At 45.6% G+C, this 23,323-nt stretch overlaps 1 protein-coding gene across 1 annotated transcript in view; it reads left to right on the top strand.

Annotated features, from left to right (window-relative positions):
- The window catches only part of CCBE1 (collagen and calcium binding EGF domains 1), a 191,530-nt gene extending 168,756 nt beyond the window's left edge, over positions 1-22,774 (top strand). Inside the window, exons 6-11 of the mRNA XM_019729297.3 lie at positions 10,366-10,469; positions 16,862-16,982; positions 19,889-20,028; positions 20,127-20,162; positions 20,867-20,902; positions 22,305-22,774. Coding sequence (XP_019584856.1) covers positions 10,366-10,469; positions 16,862-16,982; positions 19,889-20,028; positions 20,127-20,162; positions 20,867-20,902; positions 22,305-22,538 — 671 coding nt within the window. The 3' untranslated portion in view covers positions 22,539-22,774. The remainder of the gene's footprint in view (positions 1-10,365; positions 10,470-16,861; positions 16,983-19,888; positions 20,029-20,126; positions 20,163-20,866; positions 20,903-22,304) is intronic.
- The last annotated feature ends 549 nt before the right edge of the window (positions 22,775-23,323 follow it).

The following is a 23,323-nucleotide window of genomic DNA, read 5'->3' as shown; positions in this document are numbered from 1 at the left end:
TGTCTACCAAGCAGAGGTGGTGTGCTCATGGACAAATCGGTGGACCTTAGTTACATGCTTAGAGCAAACTAGGATGAGCAGCAAAGAGGCTAGAAACACTGTGCTCACTCAAAGACCATGGGCTGAATATAAACATGAAACATTTCCATGTAAGGTAACGGTCCACATCAGCACTGCTCCAAGTATCGTCCATGGTCCTATGCCCGCCCACAAACTATGTGTTATTCGTTCATGACTGGATCAGAACAGAAGTTGAGAATGTTTAGAAATCTTTAGTCCCATGTGACAGCGAAATTTTGTCTAAATCCAAAGATGTATGCTGGTATTTTACGTTTTCTTTTTCTAGTCATTCATTTTCATTATATTTTGGAAAAACAGTCCACGAAGTGGAAAAAATGTTTAAAGCTGTCCTTCACAGCATTTGAGAAGCTGATTTACATTATATCAACCAGATTTAATGGAGATGTCTGATCACTCAGGGATATCATCAGCCCGCCGGTTGGGTTACTTATTTAAGGGGAAGGAAGAAGGGAGGAAGGAAGGAAGGGAGCCCTTGTTCTCCTGTATCCAATACTTACAAGGCCAGGAAGTTGCTGTCATCTTCCGGAGCTCAGGGCTCAGCTCTTGGCTGCCTCCCTTGGGAGGGATAGTGGCAGGAATGCTTCTGTGGGACAGGCTAGCAGGGCCTGGGCCATCTATAGGTGTAGAGGGGGGAAATTATAGGTACCTAGAAATGCAGGGAGAGGAAAGGCCAGAACTGTCTGGGCACAGGAGCCGGTGATGTTTGGGTGCAGCCCGAGATTCAGAAAAGGAGGAAGGCAGTTGCCATCGGCTCAGGACAGCAAACAGCTGGGGACCAGCTGCCTCACACGGAAAAACTACAAAGCAAAACTATGAGGAACAACCAGTTGAGTCATGGGGAAGTCACCATATATTAGAAGTAGATGCAAGATAGCTATTTGGAGCCAGCTCAGAATTGGGCAATTTGGGACAATTGGAATGAATCAGAGGGCCCAGTCACAACTATTGTAAAGTCTGAAGTCTGTGTGCCCAGAGTTGCTTAAAGCAGGGGTAAACAGTCTTTTTGGCATAAGGGTCGATTGAGGAAAAATGTTTGCAGGCGGCTTTTTTTTTTTTAATTCAAAATGAAAATCACTTCATTTTTGTTTCATGGTGGAGGAGGTGGGGGAGGGGCAGGATGTGTAACTTACCTGTTAAATTATGTCCTTTATTGAAAGGAAGACTTTCGTTGAAATATGAGGTACAACCTTTTAACCACTGATATATTAATGTGCGGACCAAATTGAGAGTTAACACCAAGAAAGCAGCTTTCTAATTTTTCATTTGGAAATTGGATGTCCAGCTATGCTCTTTAGGCAGGAAGGCTGTGGGCGATGGGCTACTCAGCCTGGCAACTCCATTGTGTCTGCCTTACATTTCTATTCTGGTGAAATCCCGTGTACATGGGCGTGCAGGGCAATGTCCAGCAACCCAATCACCAACACAACCATCAGAAATGGCCACACACAAAAAAATTGCTAACTGCTGTGCATCAGGGTGGGCATAGACATGAGGGATCTCCAAATAATAAGGCTTGGCCCCGCCCACGAGCAGTTAGTTCCCACCTGGTGAGGCACAGTAGTCTACGCAGAGACCCTGCCTGAACTAGCAGAGACCAGAGAAGCTGGAGGGAATTTGCAGAGACTAAGATAAGGTTTCATCTGCTGAATTTATTGGTTCTTTGGTCTCAGGCGGCCTCCACCTCTTGCAATAATTCTTAGACTCTGCAGCCACATCCCCATGGCAGCAGCAGAAGCAGCCCCATACAGGTACTTGCTGTGCGGTTTCCTAGGGATGGCTCTGAGTAGGGACACGGTGGCCTTGGTGACACTCGCCTCCTGCTTTGTGCTTTGGCAGTATGGACCCAGAGAGGGGCCCGGCCACAGGGTTGGGGCACAGGAAGGTCTCATTGCATTTTTGAAATTAGCAGTCTGTGGTGCTCGCTCAGTCCTGGGACCATACACCTCTGTTTTCTTCCCTGAGAAATGAATTCTACTTCTTAAACATTTCTCAAACACACAAAAAGTTTCAGTGCAAGAGACTGAGAATTTTATTTAAACCATGACCAGTGTGGCATCTGTAGCTGAGAATTCAGTAAAAAAACCTGAGCAGTCACAATGATAAGGGATGTAGATTTGCAACTGTTTTTGCACCTCTAGTATTACATTCATGTAAAGGTATATTTTATCTCAGCTATTTATTACAGCGTTTCCCCACAGTGGGTGTGCTATAGAACTTTGGGGTCCTTTGTGGGGTGTTCCTAAGCCTTTCTTCCTTTAGAAGGTTCTGCATCAGGTGTTGGGGGAAGAATGCGTTACTGCACCCACTTCTTAGGCTTTCATGATGCAAGGGCGTCGAAAGCTCTGAGAGAAATTACCATTTAAAAAAATATATTAATTTTGATTAAATCTGAATTTCCCAAAATTGGTTTATTAAGAAAATGCTTATACACATCTCCCAGATGATGGTGTCCTGAAAAAATACATTTGAAAAATTCTAACTTATTAGCATGAAAACTCTGAGCTCTGGAGCCGAACTTGGTTAGGTCATCTGGCCGACGTGGAGGCAAGAATGTTTTCAGACGCAGCACGAAGTCCCGAGGAAAGCCACTTGCTACACACGGCACAACTTCTGGGGAACGAAACAGGATGAGCCACCTCCGCTCTGCCTTTCAGAGACAGGATGTGCCAGTTTACAGGGGCTTCAGTGAGAGATGTCTGTCTGTTTCGTCGGGAGGAACTGTCTGGTGGCTCTACCATTGAGCCTTATATATAGTGTTACACAAACTCGCCGATGCGCCCGGCTACAAACTTTCTCCCTCTTCCTCCTCCTCCTCCTCTACATATAATGGCCGCAAGTAATGTTTTTAAATCCTGAAACGACACCACTGTCTATTGCCTCACAGGCCCCCACTGCAGCAGCATTATACAAAAATTGCTTGGGGCGGCCGATTAGCTCTGTGGGTTAGAGCGCGGTGCTCTTAACAAGGTTGCTGGTTCGATCCCCACATGGGCCACTGTGAGCTGTGCCCTCCACAGCTAGACTGAAACAACTACTTGTCTTGGAGCTCATGGGTCCTGGAAAAACACACTTAAGTAAATAAATAAATAAATAGGTGTTTGTTTTTTTTTTAAAGAATTGCTCCATATTTCATGTTCAGAGAACTTTCCTTACATTAGCTAAACGATGAATAATTAACATCCAGATATTCAGCTCAGCAACAGGACAAGTCAAGGGCCAGACGTGCCCTGTATCTGGAACGTCAGAAGCAGCTAAGTGGTTTCATCTGTTTTGGACTAATTAAGAGGCTAAATATTTCACCACAATCTTTTTTTGACGAAGAGGTAATGATTATTGAGTATAAACATGTGTAATCTAAAACCTCTTTGCCTTCCTCCTGGTTTTCCTTGTTTCTAACTTTGCATTGTCCAATGTCTGTAACATTAGAGTCGGAGGAATTTAAAACAGAATACAGCCCCAGCTCCTTATTCAGAAAGCCCGCGGAGAACAGAAAGGGCTAACCTCAGAGCTGTCTCTGACAATAGAAAGGTTGCCATGCACACACAGACATGGTGACACGTCTGGCTAATAGGCAAGAATGGCATGTTAGTCACTTGGATTCTCTCTTTGAAAATATGTAGCTGGAGCCAGTTAGTCACTCCAGGGAGTCTGTGTAGCCCTGATGGGGAGATAAATTAAGGACAGGCTGGCTCCGTAGTAATTAGCTTACTGGTCTCTATTTTTCAACTTTTGTTTACTTTCTGATAAAGTGACCGTGACCCCCAGTGTCACTTATTATAGTTCAAAGTGTCAGGGACAGCCAGGTGTTTCATATAACTTTCAAGCTCCACTAATCCACACATAGATCAGTAGTTCTCAACCTGAGGAGGTGTAAAAAATTCTGATACTGTTTCCTGGCTGTGACTCTCAGATGGGTGGTATGCAACACCATTGGGATTTTTTTTTAAATTAAAGTTTATGGGGGTGACAATGGTTAGTAAAGTTACATAGATTTCAGGTGTAGAGTTCTGTAATACGTCACCTATATCTTGTGTGTTCACCACCCAGAGTCAGTTCTCCTTCCATCACCATATGTTAGACCCCGTTTACCCTCTTCTAGAGACCCCCCTCCTTCCTTAGCCTCTGGTAACCCCTAAACTATTGTCTGTGTCTATGAGTTTTTGTTTCTTCATTTATTTGTCTTGTTCCTTTGTTGTTTTCAGTTTTATATCCCACATATCAGTGAAATGTTTCTCTACTTTTTCTGTCTGATTTATTTCGCTTAGCATTATACTCTCAAGATCCATCCATGTTTTCACTAATGGTCCTATTTTATCTTTTCTTACCACTGAATAGTATTCCATTGTGTATATATACCACAACTTCTTTATCCATTCATCTATCGAAGGACACTTTGGTTGTTTCCATGTCTTAGCCACCATAAATAAAGCAGCAATGAACACTGGAGCACATATGTCTTTATGGATAAATGTTTTCATGTTTTTTGGGTAGATACCCAGGAGAGGGATTGCTGGGTCATATGGTAATTCTATTTGTAATTTTTTGAGGAACCTCCACACTGCCTTCCATAATGGCTGCACCAGTCTGCATTCCCACCAACAGGGTATAAGGGTTCCTTTATCTCCACAGCCTCTCCAACACTTTTTACTATTTGTCTTGTTGATGATAGCCATTCTGACTGGGGTGAGGTAATATCTCATTGTGGTATTATTTGCATTTCTCTGATGATTAGTAATGTTGAGAATTTTTTCATGTCTATTTGCCATTTGTATCAATTGGATTATTTGTTTTTTTGTTGTTGAGTTGCATGAGTTCCTTGTATATTTTGGATATTAGCCCCTTATCGGAGGCACTGTTTGCAAAAATCTTCTCCCATTCAGTTGGTTGCCTCTTTATTTTCTCGATGGTTTCTTTTGCTCTGCAGAAGCTTTTAAGTTTGATATAGTCCCATTCATTTATTTTAGCTTTTACTTCCCTTGCCTTTGGAGTCAAGTTCATAAAATGCTCTTTGAACCCAAGGTCCATAAGTTTAGTACCAATGTTTTCTTCTATGCAGTTTATTGTCTCAGGTCTTATGTTTAGGTCTTTGATCCATTTTAAATTAATTTTGGTACATGGTGACACATAGCAGTCTAGTTTCATTCTTTTGCACGTGGCTTTCCAATTCTCCCAGCACTATTTATTGAAGAGGCTGTCTTTTCTCCATTGTTCCCATAGCGATTTTTAAAAACCCTCCCTTCCCCTTTCTTCCCCCCGAAGTGGTTGTAGTGTGCCACCAGGGTTGAGATTACTGCCAGGGTACAAATCTGCACTATCAACTTTAAAACACAAACATTCTTTTTTCGTTTGTGACACTGCTCATATGAAATATGTTGGGAACATTCTTTAGTTTTTTCAGTTTATTAAATATTAGTGATATGGTATTTAAGGAATTCTAATGCTTAGGATGTGTAAAAATTAGACATCAGTAAAAAAATTAGAGCTATCTGCCCCCGTGTGGCTAGTCCATATATTGCACCTTTAAAATCCGTACAGGTTCGAGCAAAATGTTAAGTTACACCTTACTTCACATCGTCATGGTCACTGCCAGAGATATTCAGTGACTACAATATCAATTGAAAGGACTGAAAACATGCAAAGTCAGAGATGTCTAATATGTGTACCCACATTTCTAAATGAATTATTAATGTAGCATACACAGGATTATTTTAGCTCCACATTCTACATCATAGTAGGCAAATTGCAGGATAGACAAGCCCCAACTCAGAACGGACTGCGTGTTCCATATCCATACACAACAATTATTATTCTCTGAACCCTCCGAGAGCTCTTCCCAAAGGATGATGTGAAGAGCCCTACCCCACATCTGTAATTTTGTAGGTAATTTAATGTAAAAGGAGATAATAATATTAACATTTATGGAGCACTTGCCATGTACGAGGCCCTGTTCTGGAAACTTACAGGTGTTATTTCATTGGCGCAATCCCAGGCGATCAGTGCCATTGTCATTTTTACTGTTCAAGTAGCGGATGCTCACAGAAGCTGTGACTTCCAACCTAAAAGGCCCAGAGTGGCAGCATCAGGATTCGAGTCCTAATCGTCTGACTCTTCCAGAGCCTACACTCCTTGCTGCGATGTGACTCTTGGTCTGTGGAAGCTTCAAAAGTCTTTGGGACAAAGTTCATCTGGATCTCAGGGTGCTGATAACTTCACAAACGGGACAGAAAACAGGCGAGGCATCTTCAGGCCAAAGGTCACTCAGCACAGCTGCTTTCCTGGAACAGTGCACATGCTGCAGAGTCACGTGGGGGCTTTAACAGAACTGTGCATTCATCCCACTCCCAGAATTCCGGATTTCTGAGAACAGGTCCCCATGTGGTGCTGTTGGTGCTGGTCTGGTGATCACACTTGACAACCCCTGCCCTGGAGCCAGCCAGGCAGGTTGCTCTCAGGTGCTCTGAACAGAAGTCCCAGTGGCAGGGTCGCCACGCCCCAGCGATGCCTGATTTTGAGTCTAAAAGTGCCCAACCTCTGTACACAGCGCTCTAGGAGACCTACAGCAAGTTACTTTCCTTCTCTGGATCTTATGTTCCCTATCTGTAGAGGAGATTGGGCTCAAGATATATCAGTTCTAACACTGCATGATCTAAACAAATAGAGTCTAGAAACCAGTAAGGAGGTTTATTCTTATCATGAAAACATCAGATTGTCTTCCTCGTGCCAACACTTGGAAAAGTCAACCGAGTATATCAACGTAGAAATGGAAAGATGGGCTTTTAACTCTTGCCCATGATGTGCTGGCTCTGCCAAAAGGACTAGTTCCGTAAAAGGAAGGTCAATCACAAATCGCTGAACAAGTATCCTCATTTACTTTGCATTCTCAATGCCTCACACAGGGCCTGGTGAGTAGCAGAACCTCCAGAAATAGATAACAGAGAGAGAGGGGTGGATAGATGAATAGACAGATAAACAGACAGATAAATGAGTGAGAGAGAGAGACATGGGTGGAAAGATGGGATGGATGAGATAGGTAGGTGGGTTATGGGATGGGATTGTGTCAATTGAGCAGTAGATGGGATGGAATGAATGAATGCTAAGTTGGGAGAGATTAATGTCATCCAGCTGTCCTTGAGTATTAACAAACCTAAGAAACCTGGCATCAGAGTCATCTATTTATGGCGGAGTCCACCATTCTCTGCCATGAGCACAACCAAAGTTGGTTAAGATTTTTAGTACTTTACCACTCAGTATACTCTCGCATAGAAATTCCTTTATGTCATCCGTTATGTTGGAGACTGATATAAATAACTCTAGTTCTCGTCAGTTGAGTTCCAGCTCCATCGGCAAGTAGGATTATAAATTGGTACATTAAACAGGGATAAAGAGCCCAAAGGAAATTGCCTGATTTATTTTTTAAAAAGGCATTGGACTCAGATTCAGGAAACCTCAATTGTAAGTCCACATTGGTTGTTAATTTGCTACATGATTTTCAGGAAGTCACCAAACCTCTGTTTTCTCTCATTGTGTTGTTCGTGCTAATACTGTCATTAAAGGATTCTGGGATTATCGAGCAAAGGGAATGCAAAGGGTTTGGTGGATCTGAAGACTGAGCCAGGACCCTCCCATTTACCAGCAGCAGGCATTGTGCCAAGGAGTTGACATGCATTTCGTCATTTAATGACACACTAGCCCTGTGTGGTAGGAATTATTATTCCAATGTTCTTGTTGAAGAAATCGGGGCTTATCGAGGTTGGATAACTTGGCCACGGTCCCTGAGCTAGTCAGTGCGAGAGTTTGGATATGCACCCTGGATAATATGACTCTGGAAGCTGTGCCCTTAACCGTTCCCCTTCACCGTGTCCAAGTGCACGACTCCAACAGGACTAGTCCTGTTCCTATTCCTCCTCATAAATCAAATCCTTATTACACAGCTGCAGTTTGAGTTAATCATTCTCCAAATGCACCGGTGGTACACGGGGGTGGGGCCTGCACCGGGAAGTTTCCGGTAGGACAGAATGCGCTAGAAAAGTGGGAATTACCAACATAGCCCTGTTGTACTGCATACACATAGGTGGATTTAAAAAGAGACTGCCACTTTCCCAGACAGCCAAGTGTTTCCCCAATCACACACTCAGAACCTAAGCTATAGGTTGACCCTGTACTTTGAAGAATCACAGTGTTGCTTTAGGGCAACTCAAGTAGACAGAGCACTGCCTCACCCACTTCATCCTGCTGGCTTGAGAAATGTGTTCCTAGCTCGTGTGCTCCAAGCTTTGGGCCTCCTGTGAGGTGAAGGGATGGGATGTGACAGGTGAGCTCTGAACTGCCCACCACTTCCCTGCAGGTGTAGAGTCAGAGATCTCAGCTGCCAAGCTGCCCCTGGGCCCCCTCACCTCCCAAAGAGCAGAAACACCATGTAGATCCCCAGGCGGGGGACTGACATTGGTGGAGAGATCAGCTGGACGGCATGAGGAAGATTCACCCAAGTGTGGGGCTCTCCTGATGCCCGGCCTGTCCATCCATCCATGTATCAGTTTCCTAGGGGTCCCATAACAAAGTGCTACCAAGTGGGTGGCTTAAAGGACAGAAATGCATTGTCTCAGTTCTGAAGGCTAAAAGTCTGAGATCAAGGTATTGGCAGGGTTGGCTCCTCCTGAGGGGTATGAAGGAGAACCTGTTCCATGCCTGTCCCCTAGGTCCTGGTCGTTTGCTGGCCATCTTTGGCTTCTGTTGCATCATGGGATCCCTGCCTTCATCTTCACGTGTCATTCTTTCTGAGTGCATCTGTGTCCAAATTTCTCATTTTTATAAGGACACCAGTCTTATTGGATGAGGGCTCTGCCTACTCCAGTATGACCTCTTCTTAACTAATGGCATCTGTAATGACCTTATTTCCAAATAAGTCACACTCTGAGGCACGGGGCGTTAGGAACTCAAGATGAATTTGGAGGAGAGACAGTTCAACCTGTAACATTCCATTTCACAGACATGTTTTGAGCATCCACTGTGTGAGCTACCAAGAAGCGTGGTGGCTTACACTCGGGCACGAGCAGTCCCTCTACAGGGAAGCCCGGGACACCTGCCATTTACCTACACGTGGCAAATGACCCCCGATCTCAGAGGACTGCAGCATCTCTATAGATAGACAGGGTGGGCTGCGTGGAACACTTGAATGTGGTCCTGCTGGTTGCTAGGATTCCACAAGCAGAGGCAGCAAAGAGGGCTTCCCAGAAGAGAAGACCAGTGCGAAGAAAAGCACATGGGCCAAGAGGCACAAGAAGCAACTAGGGGGAGATGTTATTTGACTGTCCCCGGGCTCCATTCCAGATCACAGTGTTGTTGTCTGTCACACAAACAGCACACCAGGCCCAGCATCAAAGCCCTCCTAAGTTAGGAGGGTTTACACCACCCCGGATGACACACTGTCCTCCGCGCCCCAAAAAAACACATACCCTCTCGCCCCACCCTTGGCCCACACCACTGCCACCTTTTGCACAGATCTTGGTAGTTTGCACCTACTCATCGGTAGCAAGGTGACCTCAGTTGTCTAGTGTCCAAGCACACAGGTGTCTGTAGCCCTTTTCAGTGCCAGTAGGGTGAGAGATGTTTGAGTTCCTGGCCATGTCACCACTTACCTCACCCATTCTTTCTTTATGGAAAGTCCTCAGAGCTCCCAGGGCTCTACAAGATGCCATTGGGACCCTTCCCAGTGGACAGGCAGACTGTCTTCCCAGGTCCTGTCCCATTTGGCCCCAGGTGGGCGTGTCCAGAGTGCCTGGCACGTTTTCCATCCCAGCTTCACGTCTCCAAGGTCAGTGCCCAGCCCCGATCGTGACCCCACCTGGCCTGGCCATGCTCCCTGTGAACAGCTGGATTATCAGAGGTGATAAAGACCAGCTTTATGAGCCCTGCACCCTGAGTCCCAATGCCTGAGCTTTAGGGAAAATTTACGATGTGTGAATATTGGCACTTGGAGGGGAGTATAAATCATGTCACTTTGATGCAGCCTGCCTCCTGAAGGGCACTGATAAATGGGCCAGGGTTCATACTGAAAGAGGAAGAGGCTGGGATGCCTAAATGGGAACAGCTGAGCCCAAGATGTAGCGGGGTCCCTCTCCCTCTTTCCCCTGACCTGAGCGTACTGTCAGTGACCTGAGAACCATAAAATTGCCAGCCTCCATCCCCCACACATTCTACTCCAGGTCTGCCTTTGATGGTGCTGTCTCTGGGGGACTGGATATCCTCCGGCCTCCAAGATGGACCCAAATCCATCTCCTCCCTCAGGGCATGATGAGAAGTCCGAGAACACGGTGAGAGAGGGCGCCTGCTGTGCCACGTGCAAGGAGTTCCACCAGATGAAGCAGACAGTGCTACAGCTGAAGCAAAAGGTACGTGCCTGGTGCGTGAGAAGCAATCACGTACAATGAAAGGAGGACTTGGCAGAGAGAAAGGGGAAGAATGTTTAGAAAGTATAATCAACCCACCACCTCGTTGAGCCTTCACTGAGGTTGGTGCCATGTCGGCTCTGACTGAGATGCTTTGCCCACCCGCCCTCAGAGCTAACCATCTAAAGGGCAACAGAACCCAACGAAGGCAGGGACTCAATTAGGTGACTGTTAAAATAGACCACTGCGTCAGGGACACATGGTGAAGCTGTGGAGGATGAACTAGACTGTTGTGACATTTTGTAAAATGAACATCCAGGCACATGGTCCTGGGGCAGATGTAGGCAGTCCTGTTTATCTCATATTTTGTCTATATTTTGCCAATGGAGAATAGTCTCTCTATATACCGATGATGAATTTCTGTAGCGGCTTTATTTTTCATGCTTTAAAAGTATAGCTTCTGTTTTGCCTGGGCTCCACGCACCTTGGAAAGCAGCCGTTTGGGTACCTTGGGTCACGTAGGGTGAGGACTGACTCTATAAAAGGCTCCCACCATGCCCGATGGAATCTCAGATTTCTAATAACATTGGTATGCTGTGAGTAACGCCCCCGTGATGGCTCTGGTGACCTGATTTCTTGAACAATTGTCCTCCCCCAGACTAATGGTATTTTTTATGCCTATGGTCAGTTAACTCACCAGTTTGTCAGCAACTCAGCAATCAGGCTTCTGCTGATAAAACAGAAACTTACTGGTTTGTTTACTTAATTGCTTCCACTCACGGCTCTTAGCACACCAAAGATGTGTATACATTATCATCTGTTCAACTTTGGCGTCTAGTTATTCTAAAGAGCAAAGGGGTAAGCATAAGACAACATCACTTTTCTGTGTTCAACAACCATGCAGGCGGCCCCACAGTGAGAAACGGCGGCCAGCAAGACAAGCAGGTCCATAGGCTGAGAAGAGAAATGGCTTTGCAGGTGCTACATGTGTTGTTTCTGAAGATGTATCAGCTTTCACTGAAGCATAGAGTATACATGTGTGCGTATATGTATATACGACATGAACTCATGATTCTACTATTAAATAGTTTGTGATCCAAATGAGAGACCAGACAGAGAACCTTGGAAGTGGATCAGTGTAAACACATGGATAGAAATACATCCCACACGGATATCGTCAGGTTGAACTTGGATTGATATTCGTATTTATTGGGCGAATTAAAAAAAAAAGATTCACGGAAGAAGCAAGTTTGCATTTCATAGGCCAGAGGATTTGGGCTCCAGGAGGCAGGTGGTCAACGTCTCAAGGCCTAAAGCTACCTTCTAGTTCCTCTCCTGCGTGGTTAATAATCCGAGAGCGATGGAGAAGCTCTTTCTAGATCTGTAGGGTCAGTGCTGCTAAACCTCACAAGTTGTTCAGAAATTCAGTTGCTAAATCAGCATCTGGTTTTCCCCTAACCTCCCAGCAGTGTTTACGTTCCACACAAGAAGAAACATGAAGAGGTTGAAAATTTTGTGTCACGACACGTGTCACCCTGCTGTAGAGCTCCCTACAAATCCAATTACAGGTACTTCTTAGTACTCCAGTAATTCTCGTGCATTTGGGTTGGACCGGCATTGGTCTGCCTTCTACTGAATTCTACAAAAGCACTTGGCAAGTCTCAGCTAACGCTGGCATTCAAGGAACGTTGTGAGAAGCGAATCGCTTTTAAAGGTTCCTATCAGAATGTGTTGCCTTCTGCAGATTAGGAAGGCGTTTTGTACGCAGGACCTCATTTACTTCTCACCAGGACCGTGTGAGAAATATGCCGATATTCTCAGAGAGGTGGACCACGTGGCAGGCCACACCTGAACCCTAGGTCTCCCTACTTCCGCTCCTGTGCCAGTGTTAGGATTGTCGGGTGGTTTTTTAGCGTCATCTCTCTCTTTCTGATGCCAACTGTTCTGTTCAAAAGAGAGAGTTAGCCATCTGCCCAAATAAACACTGGCTAAGAAGTAGGTGTCCTGGACCCTGGCCAACCTCACAGGATAAAATGGTACACAAACATGGTAACCACGAGGGTACGGTCAGCAAGACTCCAGTTGTGGGAAGGTCCCAGGGCAGTTGGGTCCTTCAATGGGTGAATTGTGAGGAAATGAAAGAAGTGGGCCTGCAGATTAAAAGAAACTTAACTCACGTAGTGTTTTTTGTCTTATTTTAAATGGACAAGACTAAACCCTAGTGTCTAGGCGTGCACAGTTGGGTGATAGGTTGTTTTTTAAAACACAGGAAGTTATTAAAATCAGGATAGTGGTTGCTTTGGGAGAAGGAGACGGATTGGGTCAGGGCACGTGCAGAGGTTCTGGCTGCTGGCAAAGTTTTGTTTTTTGACATAGGTGTTGTAGGGACAGAGCCAGGAGTACAGTTTCCAGGCTCTCGGCCTCACGTGGAAAGGTGCTGGCTTGGGTAGTAGATGGCCGTCAGCTGTGGCTAGTTGGCCGTCAGCTGTAACCATTGAGCCGTTGGCCACTGATATAACTGCCGCGGCTGTCAGTCGGTTGGCAGAAAAGCAGACAGCAGGTCGTATGTCGTGTGAATCCAGCCTCCAGCGAGAATATAGTGGTGTGACTCCCCTACCTATGGCTCCGTGGGTGTTCCTTTTTGGCCTCACCATGTCCTGCGTTCTTATGTGTGGAGCGGGAGCTGAGACCCCGCAGGCCGCCCTGCATGACAGTGTTCAGTAAAAGAGTACTTGCCTTATAATAATTTGCTAAGATACAGATTTGTTTTATGTAGTTTCCAGTGTTTGTGCTTCTACTTTCCAATACAAAAGTTTTTAAAAATGGTGTGTCAGCCCCAGGGCCTCCACCTCCACAATTTCTTCTGTGGTTTGAGAAAAAACAACAGGGATTTGGCTAAAAAGGGAGATTTGGGGATAGATAAGATACCCATCATTAACTTGTAGAGAGGGGTCTCAGGCCCATCAGAGCAAAGAGGAACTATTAGAAGCAAGGAGCCAGTCTTTGGAGGTCACGTGTGTCCCTGCTGCAAGGACTGTTTGTTTTGAGGGTGGTGTTGTGAGCCAGTCAGTAGAAGGAAGCATGAATAATTATTCAGGAAGTGTTTGTGGAACACCTACTGTGTCCTACAGTGGGCCGGGAGATGAGGAAATACAAAACAGTATGGAATAAAGTCCTGCCTTAAATAAACTTGCCGTCTTATATGGGAAACCAAGCCAGTAGCGTAAGTCAACCAACAATTGCCAAACCGAGTGGGGCCAGCGGTCGAAGCCTCAGAAGTTAAGAGGGCAGTCAGCTTTCAGCAGTGTGAGCAGATCTGCAGCCTAGTGGCTGCACTCGCCACTCGAGTGCTGCCTCTATGCCAGGCCGCTCGGTGGCTTCCCAGTAGTTTGTGACTCCCTCCGTGACTGTGATCTTGTTGCTCTGGGAAATGGGTCTACTCAGGATTGTTGGGAAGCCTGATCCCTATTGAAGTGACTGTAGATTGCTTTGCCAAGTGTCACTAATAATATTAAGAGAAGCAGCATGGTGTAGTGGTTAGGAACACAGATTCCAGAAGCAGTTTGGTTAAGTTTAAATCCAAGCCTCACCACTTTCTGGCTGTGTGACCCTAGGTAAGTTACTTAACCTCTCTGTAACTCAGTTCTATAAAAAGGGGATAACAGTAATACCTACTACATGGGGTTTTCGTGATGACGTTTTCGTGATGGTCAAACAAGTTATTGTTTATAAAGGACTTAGTATAGCACCTGCCACCTAGTAAGCACCCTGTAAATGTTTACCAAGTAATTAACATTAATTATGTGTGCTTCCAAAGTGGTTCGCAGGCAGACTCTAACTGATTCGTCCCAACAGCTCTGTGAAGCAGATGCTTTATTACGGAGGCTCATACGAGATAATGATATTCATAATTCCATTCATTGGAATCCGGGAGACGCAGACTCTTCTGACATCACTACGACTTTCTTCCCGAACACCTGCGTCCCACAATCCCAACCTCTGCTGCGTTTGTGCAGCAGGTCAGGCCAGGGATTCTGGCCAGCTGCCTCCAAAGTGCCAGTGCCTTTGCTGCCCACGCCTGCTGCCACACAGAGGAGCTGCAGAGAGCCAGAGTGTAGTCACCTAGCAGGGGGTCGGCCGGAAACCAGCTCAGCACTTACTGGATCAACTCATGACTTTTGCAAGGAAGCGAACAGCAAAGAGCCGCACAGGGCACGGGGGAGCCTCTCTTCAAGCCCCTCCCCATTCATGGCTCATTCTCCAGCGTTGCTTACAAAATTTTAAATCCAAAGACAGGGCCATCTGGTCCAAACCTTTCGCTTTGTAGACGTGAAGCTGAGAACCTAGAAGGGTGAAGGGACTCACCCAAAGTCACACAACTGCCTAGAAACAGCGCCAACCGCCTCCCCCCGGCAGGGCATTTCCACTGTGTGCATGGTACTGGCTACTAGCAGTTACAAGGCTGGGAACGGGCACAGGCGCGTTAAACACGACTTCACTTTCACCCTCCCAGCAGCGCTTTTTCGGGGATCCTATGATCCTCACTTTGTAGGTGAGGAAATCACGGTTATGCAGTTTACCCAAGATCCCACAGGTAGAAAGTGGCCAAGCTGAGACTTAACCCTAAGTCTGCCTAGTGCCGAAGCCCACGGGTGGGACCCACATTACAGTTTTTCTATTGGAAGCAGGTAATAAAGTTGGTGCCAGTGTTGACTCTCTGTCCTGTAGTTAGAGTGGCTTTGCTTGTAGATTTCACTCCCTCACGGGTTCACTCCCATTCCGGTTCATCCCAGGACCACAGGCACGCGTTTGCAGGTTGGAGCAGTCGCTTGCTGTGACACAGTGATGTCAGCACCATTGTAAATAAGCTCCTGGAACACAGCCAGGTCCTGGTGGGGACTGACCCACGAACCCCGACCTGGAATTGTGCATGGCTGACTTTCAGGTTGCACACGATTTTATTCTGATGGTCACACCTACTGGGTTCTGAGTAGTGATCACAGGGGCATTGAGTGCCATTCCTGGCACGTCTCAGGGAATGCTAGTTCTTCTCAAAGCATGGAGGGAGACATTGAGTGGCAGGAATCGCCTAGTTCATGGGCCTGCAAGGCTGTCCTTACCCAAGGGTTTAATACTAGCTACAGGGCCCCTAAGCTTCCTAGAAGTGAGTGTGCAGAAGTGCTAAGGGCACTGAGGGACCCTTTGGAAGACAGCGTTAATGCTTCTTTGAGCTTCCTGCCCTCTGATCATCCTCGCTCCCCAAGCTCAATGGATTTCAGTAAGATCTCCAAAGGAAACAATGGGAAGGAGAGTGGAGGGGAGGGAAGGGAAGGAAAAAAACCCTCTGGAGGAAGTTCCGGGATGGGGAGCATCTCAGGATCCAGAGTAAATCCTGGGGGGTAGCTCTGACCCTCAGAAACGTGCCCGTCATTGGATTTTGCATCCCTGAATTAGCTTCTTGGAAGCAAGAGACTAGAATACCATTTATCAAGCATTTAATATGTCCAGGTCCTGTGCTAGCCACTTAATATGCATTTCCTCATTTAATCCTCACAGCCCTAAAGGTGGGTGTTATTGTTCCCTTTTATCAGTGAAGAAACAGAGATTTATAGCATTAAGTTCTTACATAAGGTCTCACAGATTCACAGCTTACCTCCCCTCAGGAATGCAAAGGTAATTCATTTGTGTGATCCCGCTGGCTTCCCCTAGAACGAGCCCCTAATATCCAACAGAGAGCAAAGGGGAAGCCGCAGTACCTTTTATGACCTAGTCTCAGAAGTTACACTCCATCAGTTCTGTCATTTCCTATTCATTAGAAGCAAGTCTCCATGACTAGCTCACACTCTGAGGGTGGGAAATTAGTCTCCGTTTTTTGAAGGTAGGAGTGTCAAAATTTTGTGGACATATTTTTAAACAATCACAGTCACTGTTTCCCACTAGTTCCCAAACACCTGAGCATTCAGGTGACCTGTAAGCCACATTCTTGGTCCTCGCTCCAAGGTCTTGGAGAGCAGAGATCATGTCTTGGTCATTGCTGTCACCTTAGAAACAAGCACAGGGCCTGGCACATAGTAGGTACTCAAGAAATGTTTGAGATATAGAGTCATAATCAAATTGAAAGAAGCAGGTAGATTGTGTGAATTGTGTGATAATGAGTCTAATGGTGATGTCTAGGCGATCTGGAGGTTTGTCCACTAATGAGCAGAGTGATCTTTTTTTACAAGATGGCCTCTGGGTTTAGGAGGAGGATCTCTACAGTCCCTTTGGGCCCTGTCTCTGATAAAGGGAAATTATCATGAAAAGGCTTTGCAGGCTCTGCGAACAACACAAGTGCAAAGAATCTCCTTGGTCTTGGAGCTCTCGCTTCCTGACCGAGGTTCCTCTTCTCTCTACAGGTTGCCCTGCTCCCAAACAGTGCTGCTGACCTGGGCAAGTACATCACTGGGGACAAAGTGCTGGCCTCAAACGCCTACCTTCCAGGACCTCCTGGTCTGCCTGGGGGCCAGGGCCCTCCCGGTGAGTGTGGAGAAGGGCATCAGAGGGTGATCGTCACCAGCCCAGGCCTGCCAAGAGCTCATGCTTAGTGGGGGTTGGACAGAGTTCTTCAACTTTCATAGATAAGAGCAAAAGCAGGCATCCAGGGAGCTCCCACATCTGTGGGGCGAGAAGTCCTAGAGAAATGGGGTCTTCAAGCCTGAGAAACCCCCTATAACCAGCCGTAATTTGGGAGGGAAAGGTCATCATTCTGGGCTTGAATAAGATTCTTAGAGATCATTTTAAGTTACAGAGAAACAAAATGAAAACTGTGTTTTAACATTAACATATACAAAACTAGAATGGTATGGTGAACTCATGGGCTCCTCACCCAGCTCTAACGGGTGGCCAGCCTCATATCCACTAGTCCCCGGTCCTGTTTCCTCCTTCCCCTATTGTTTGTGAACACCCTTGCATCTATTTTATTTTTAAACATCTATCTACATATTTTTCTTTATACATCAACCTCATTGGGATGCAATTCTATACAATAAAATGTATCCATGTAAATTACAGTTCAACAAGTTTTGACACCTGTATCCATCCTATAGCAAGCACTTTCTAACCCTTGCACTGTGTCTATATCTACATCAAGGTATAGAACATTTCGATCACCCCCAAAAAAAGTCCCCTTGCACCCATTTGCAATCTTCTCCTCCATCCCCAACTTGAGGCAACCACTGACCTCTTTGTGTCACTACAGTTTTGTCTGCCCTAGAATTTCATAGCGATGAGTCTCGTCACATGTGTTCTTATCTGGCTTCTCTCATTCAGCATCCTATTTTGGAGATTCACCCTTATTACTTTGAAGACAATCCCAAATGTCCTGCCATTCCATCAGGAAATATGCAATGAGAACTTCAAAAGAAGGGTTAATTTTTATATTTCATTACGAGTCCCTCCATAGGTAGGTCAATAGATCTTTTTTCCCACCACGAAAGGAAATGAGGTTAGTGTTAGCAAGTAATGATAAAACATGAAGTGTCCTGTGTCTGGTTATCATTGCTTAGCCGTGTTGCGAATGACCTGACTGACAGTCTCATTGGAAAGACAAGACGCACAGAGTGAAAGCAAATAGAATAAAACAATGTCAAATAGAATAAAACAATGCCCCTCATACGTACACAGTGCTTCCTGCTGTGGGAGCTTAAAGACAGGTGAGGTCGCTGTCACCTGCAGTGATGGGGGGACGTGGGGTTTGAGCTGGACACGAGGGACTGGTAGCATCTGTCCAGACAGGAAGGACACAAGCCAATTTGAGGTTGGAAAGTCAGCAGGAACAAAAGCTCAACATTTTTCCCAAGCTATGTATGTGTTTTCTTCTCCGCTTGTATCTTAGTCTCCTGGTTTCCATCCAACCCCCGGTGGCCTGGGTCTCAGTCCACACAGAGAACAAGAACTGGTCCAGGACTTCGGTTTAGCCTCTTGTGCCTTCATTCCCTTAGTCTGAGGTCCTCTGGGTCCTGGTGAAGTTGCCTCCCGCAGGAGCTTCACAAAGGCAGCTTCATGCTGCTCCTAAGTAGACTTGGGCCTCTCTCTCCCTACAAATCCATTCCTCACACAGTGTCCTCTCCCTTCTCTAAAAGCAGCCTTCCTTGTAGGCAGTTCCTCTCCAGGCCGGTGTATGTATCACTCGTACAAGGACAAACCAGGACCAAGAGCGCCGTGAACTGTCTGTGTTCTTAACAAATGACTTGCTGGCCTTCCTTTCCAATTCTGCCATCTGGCTTCTAACAGGCTTTGAGCTGTCCAGGGTCCTTTACGGAGCAGAAGGGGATTGGGGACTCTCGTCGGCACTGGACTGTGTGCCCTTACGTTCTCCTCCAATCCTGTTTCTTGCTGCCTCCGTATTTCCAGCATCAGTTGGTAATGCCCTTCACTGCGAGATGTGACAGGACACTAGAGAAAGAATAAGGGTTATCTTGCCCTTCACCAAAATTCCAGTCCTGAGGCTATGAGTCACTGCGGCACCAACACAAACTACACTGCACTGGAATCCTTTGGCTTTGGTGGTGAGGGAGGGGCTGCTGCTCGCTGTCCCCACCCCTATGTTTAAAGTGGTGCCATTTGCACATCAAAGCCCCACATTTTAAAGGCATTTGACCTATAGCGATCTCTAAAGTTCACTGATGATGTAAATGAATAATATTAGAGGTAAAGCATTTTAGTTAGAGGGGTGATCTGGTCCCCTTGCCAGGTAAGTTCTTTCAGGCTTTACCTGGAACCAGCATTGAGAGTGGGGGTGTGAAACAGATTTGAATGAACATTGAGTGCCTTTAACTATGGCTTAATTATCCAAGGAAAGCCTAACAGATTTTTTTAGTGCTTCCGTGTGTGAGGTACTATGCTGAGTGATGCATCTAAAATCTCATTTAATAATGTGGCCAACTCTGTAAAGTAGATTTTTATTAGCCCAGCTTTACAGATGAGGAACTAAGGATAAAAGAAGTCAACACAGTTTGTCCCAAATTCAGACCTAGGTCTCTCTGATGCTGAAACTATCCTCTTAACCACTATCCAGCTGTGGTAACCATCACCCTGCTGTGATCGTGGGGATACAGAGGGCAGTCAGTTGTAAGAGAGAGACGTGAATGAGGTAAGATGTAGAGGAACTGGATACGGAAGTTGTGGAAATAGGGACATTTACAGGAAGACTTTTAAGTTTCTGGCTCGAGTGGATAGGTGACTGGTGGTTCATGAAAAGAGAGGAAGATGTCAATTTTGATGGCGTTAAGTTTAAAATGCCTATGGGACATCTCAGTGGAGGTGTCAGAAGGCAAAAGGCAGAGTGCAAAGAGAAACAGTGGAAAGGGCTTGCAGGTTCTAGTAGCCAGAGCCCTTGTCCTCCTTGAGGGATGTGGAGCTAATGAGCTGTTCTTTGCTTACAGGCTCGCCAGGACCAAAAGGCAGCCCCGGCTTCCCGGGTATGCCAGGCCCTCCTGGGCAGCCCGGCCCACGTGGCTCAATGGGACCCATGGGACCGTCTCCTGATCTGTCCCACATTAAGCAAGGCCGGAGGGGCCCGGTGGTCAGTATTGTATCAAAGATCCACTTACTGTTGTTGAGGAAATTGTGTCCTGTGTCCTGCTTTCTCCTTCTGTTAACATAGATCCCTTGGTTTTCTAGGGTCCACCAGGTGCTCCAGGAAGAGATGGTTCTAAGGTAAGTCTTGTGAAGTCCTTAAAAGCCTAAAGTTTCTCAGTTTCAATAAAGCTCAAGCACTGCTTCCTGTCCCCATTTTGCAACTGTGGCAAAATTGAGAGACAGATATACTTATCCCACCAAAGCTGGGAAGAACATCTAAAAACTGATTTCCTTAAAATATGAAACAACCACAATAACAGAAAAACCACTAAAACCTCTCCTAAGAGAGAGATGACCCCTATAAATCTTAAACATGGTCCTGTGTTGTCACAGTAGCACGAGTTTTTCTCTTTAGCCAGTGTCCTTTCAAAGGGCTATTATGGGTGTGCCTCATTTCTTTGACATGTTTACGTCAAGGACAGGAGAAGTTCCGTTCTGAGCAAGTGGCTGTTGTCACTTGGAGAGCTGCCTGCTACTTGCCTCGTTGTGTCAGTGTGAGTTACTTTAGAAAGCTCTTAAGTTATTCCACATGCTGCCTGGAAATACAAGCATTCCTCTTGTCAGCTCTGGTGTGAAAGTATGTGACCTCGGCGGGGAATCAGAATGAGAGACACTTGACCCAAGCAGTTCTGTTCAAGTTAAGTGGTCCCATAAGTCCAGCTTCAAGCTTACATTTGTTTCTGGTAGAAAAATATTTGTTGTTTTGTGCAGGGAGATGGTTATGGAGACTGGTGGTGGCATCCACATGTCCTGAAAGCTAACTGTGATCGTTCTGCTTCTAGGGGGAGAGGGGTGCACCAGGACCCAGAGGGTCTCCGGTAAGTAGCAGCGTCTGTCTTGCTTCCCCAGTGGGAATGTCCTCAGGGGTCTTTTTAGCAGAAGCCAGCCCCTTCCAGCCATCACTCAGCCCGACTGAGCAAAGTGGTTAGAAGGAGAGTCACAGAGGCCTTCAGCAGCTGGTTGGGATTGATTTTTAAAATTTGTTTTCTGTGGCTTTTTCTTTTATCATGGCTAATCTTTGTTTGGAATGTCTTAAGATTCAAAGCCGCACTGTGCCATGAGTCTGTTTTCAGGTATGACCTAAAACATCTGAAGACACAGGAAAAGAAATGTGTGGGGCTCAGTCATAACTCTGAACACCTAAGAATTTAGCCACTGCTGCAGCCCTGGCAGGACAAATGAACATCCCCTCCAGAAAGTACAGACATGCAGGGCTGCCTGGGACCAATGAGGAGAAAGTAGCTGGATATATGTGTCTAGGGGGTGGAAAGTGAAAATCAGTAATATCCAAAAGCAGAGAAAGTGCAAGCAACTCCAATGCTTTTGAAAAGATCACTATCATTTCTAAAGAAAGACAGTGTTGGCCTTAAATGTAGGAAGTCTGGGTTTCCATCTCAACTCTTCTACCTATCAGCTCTCTGGAGGATTGTGACATGTCACTTAGCATCCCTGGGTGTCCATTTGCTCACCTGTGCAATGCCAAGTGGAATCTAACCTGCCACGCCTCAGTGAGCGTAAGGTGATGTCAGAATCCTATACATCACAAAGTATTTGCAGATGTAAGCTGCTGTTTCTAAGACGGTAGGACAGTGGCAGAGCCACTCTCAACTTCATTTAGGTAGCCGTTATAATCAAGCATCCTTGTAGACATTTGAATAATTTCATGTTTTAAAAGATAACATTTTTGAGCATTTGTCATGCTCTCAGCCCTTTTCATGTATCAAGTCACTTAACTATTCACTTGGAACCCTATGAAACCCAATGAAATTGGCACTGTTACTATCCCCATTTTATGGTCATGGAGATGGGAACCCAAAGAAATTAAGTTGCTTGCCCCAGACCAGCTAGTAAGTGGCAAAACTGAAATTCAAGTCCAAAGGAACCCCAACCTCTTAACCACTACTCTGTGTTTCATAGTGTCTTCCAGGTTTCTTTGGAAAGGAACCGAGGAGGGTCATTCTCATATTTCATTCTACAAGACTTGATAGAGCCTAGAATTAGGAGGGAAGACAGGTGACTGTGTCATATGGGAGATGAGGGAATTAGAAGGTAATATTAAGAATCCCCCAGGCTACTATAATAGTCCCTACATTTATGCCATTTGGGACACAAAGAGTTATTGACTCAATAGTTGCCAGCAAGCAGTGGGACTAGCAAATGGTGGACTTTGCAAAGGGTTGAGTCTGTGGTGTTCTGGCTTTGATTCCTCTCTGTGTACAGGGACCCCCTGGTTCTTTCGACTTCCTGCTCCTTATGCTGGCCGACATCCGCAATGACATCGCTGAGCTACAGGAAAAGGTGTTCGGGCACCGGACTCACTCTTCAGCAGAGGAGTTCCCTTTACCTCAGGAATTTTCCAGCTATCCGGAAACCATGGACTTTGGCTCTGGAGATGACTACCCGAAAAGAACCGAGACGAGAGACTTGGTAGCCCCCAGAGACTTTTATCCTTAGCGCTTCCCAATATCTTCATGCCAAAGGAAGAGAAGAGGTTTTACACCTGCAGTCAAATCATCTAAAGGAAAAAAAAAAACACCACTGGAGACCTAAAAAAGATACAGTTTTATTTTTTCTATTCTTTTCTTACCTTCTCCCTACTCTTCCAAATACAATTTTCAGAGCCTCTTCCCCCCCCCCCACCCCAGATGTACTAGAGACATGAGGGAGTAAATGATTGATGTACACATTTCCTTCTGAGAGCAATCGGGATGGTCTACATTGGAGCTTCTCTTTTCCTTTTTTTTCCAGGAACTTCTGGATATCTGAGTTAAGTACTATGACAGAATCTTACATTTGACCAAATAAAAGGGGATAGTGGCAAGGTGAGCTCAAAGAAATGTAAGGTCACTTATAAAAAAAAAAAAAAAAGGTATGTGTCCAAAAGAGACTGTTACTCCTCAGTATTAGGCCTCTTCTAGTAGAGACAACAATGTGTATTCTTTGGTGGATAATTCTTTCTCCTTGTTGATGTAATAGATTTTAAATATTCTAGGCTCCTGTCCAACCTTGTTCTTCAATTTTGATAAAAGAAAGAGAATTAAGGAGGAGCAGAGATGAGGAAAGGCAGAGAAAAATTACAGTCATATATTTACTCTTGTATAGGTTGCCACATTCTAAATTCAAATATGACTATTCAGGGTTCCCGCCACACTTAATAAGTATCCTATTCAGAAAAGAAGGTTACTCTAGCTGTAGGAATAACTCCTCTTTTCAAAACAAAGTAAGTGAGTGAAGAAGTG

The sequence above is a fragment of the Rhinolophus sinicus genome, chromosome 4, assembly GCF_057876585.1.
Source record: "Rhinolophus sinicus isolate RSI-liver-muscle chromosome 4, RSI-T2T, whole genome shotgun sequence".
Taxonomy (NCBI): Eukaryota; Metazoa; Chordata; class Mammalia; order Chiroptera; family Rhinolophidae; genus Rhinolophus; species Rhinolophus sinicus.
The sequence above is the reverse complement of the archived record's forward strand: the minus strand, read 5'-3'. Positions and strand labels throughout refer to the sequence as shown.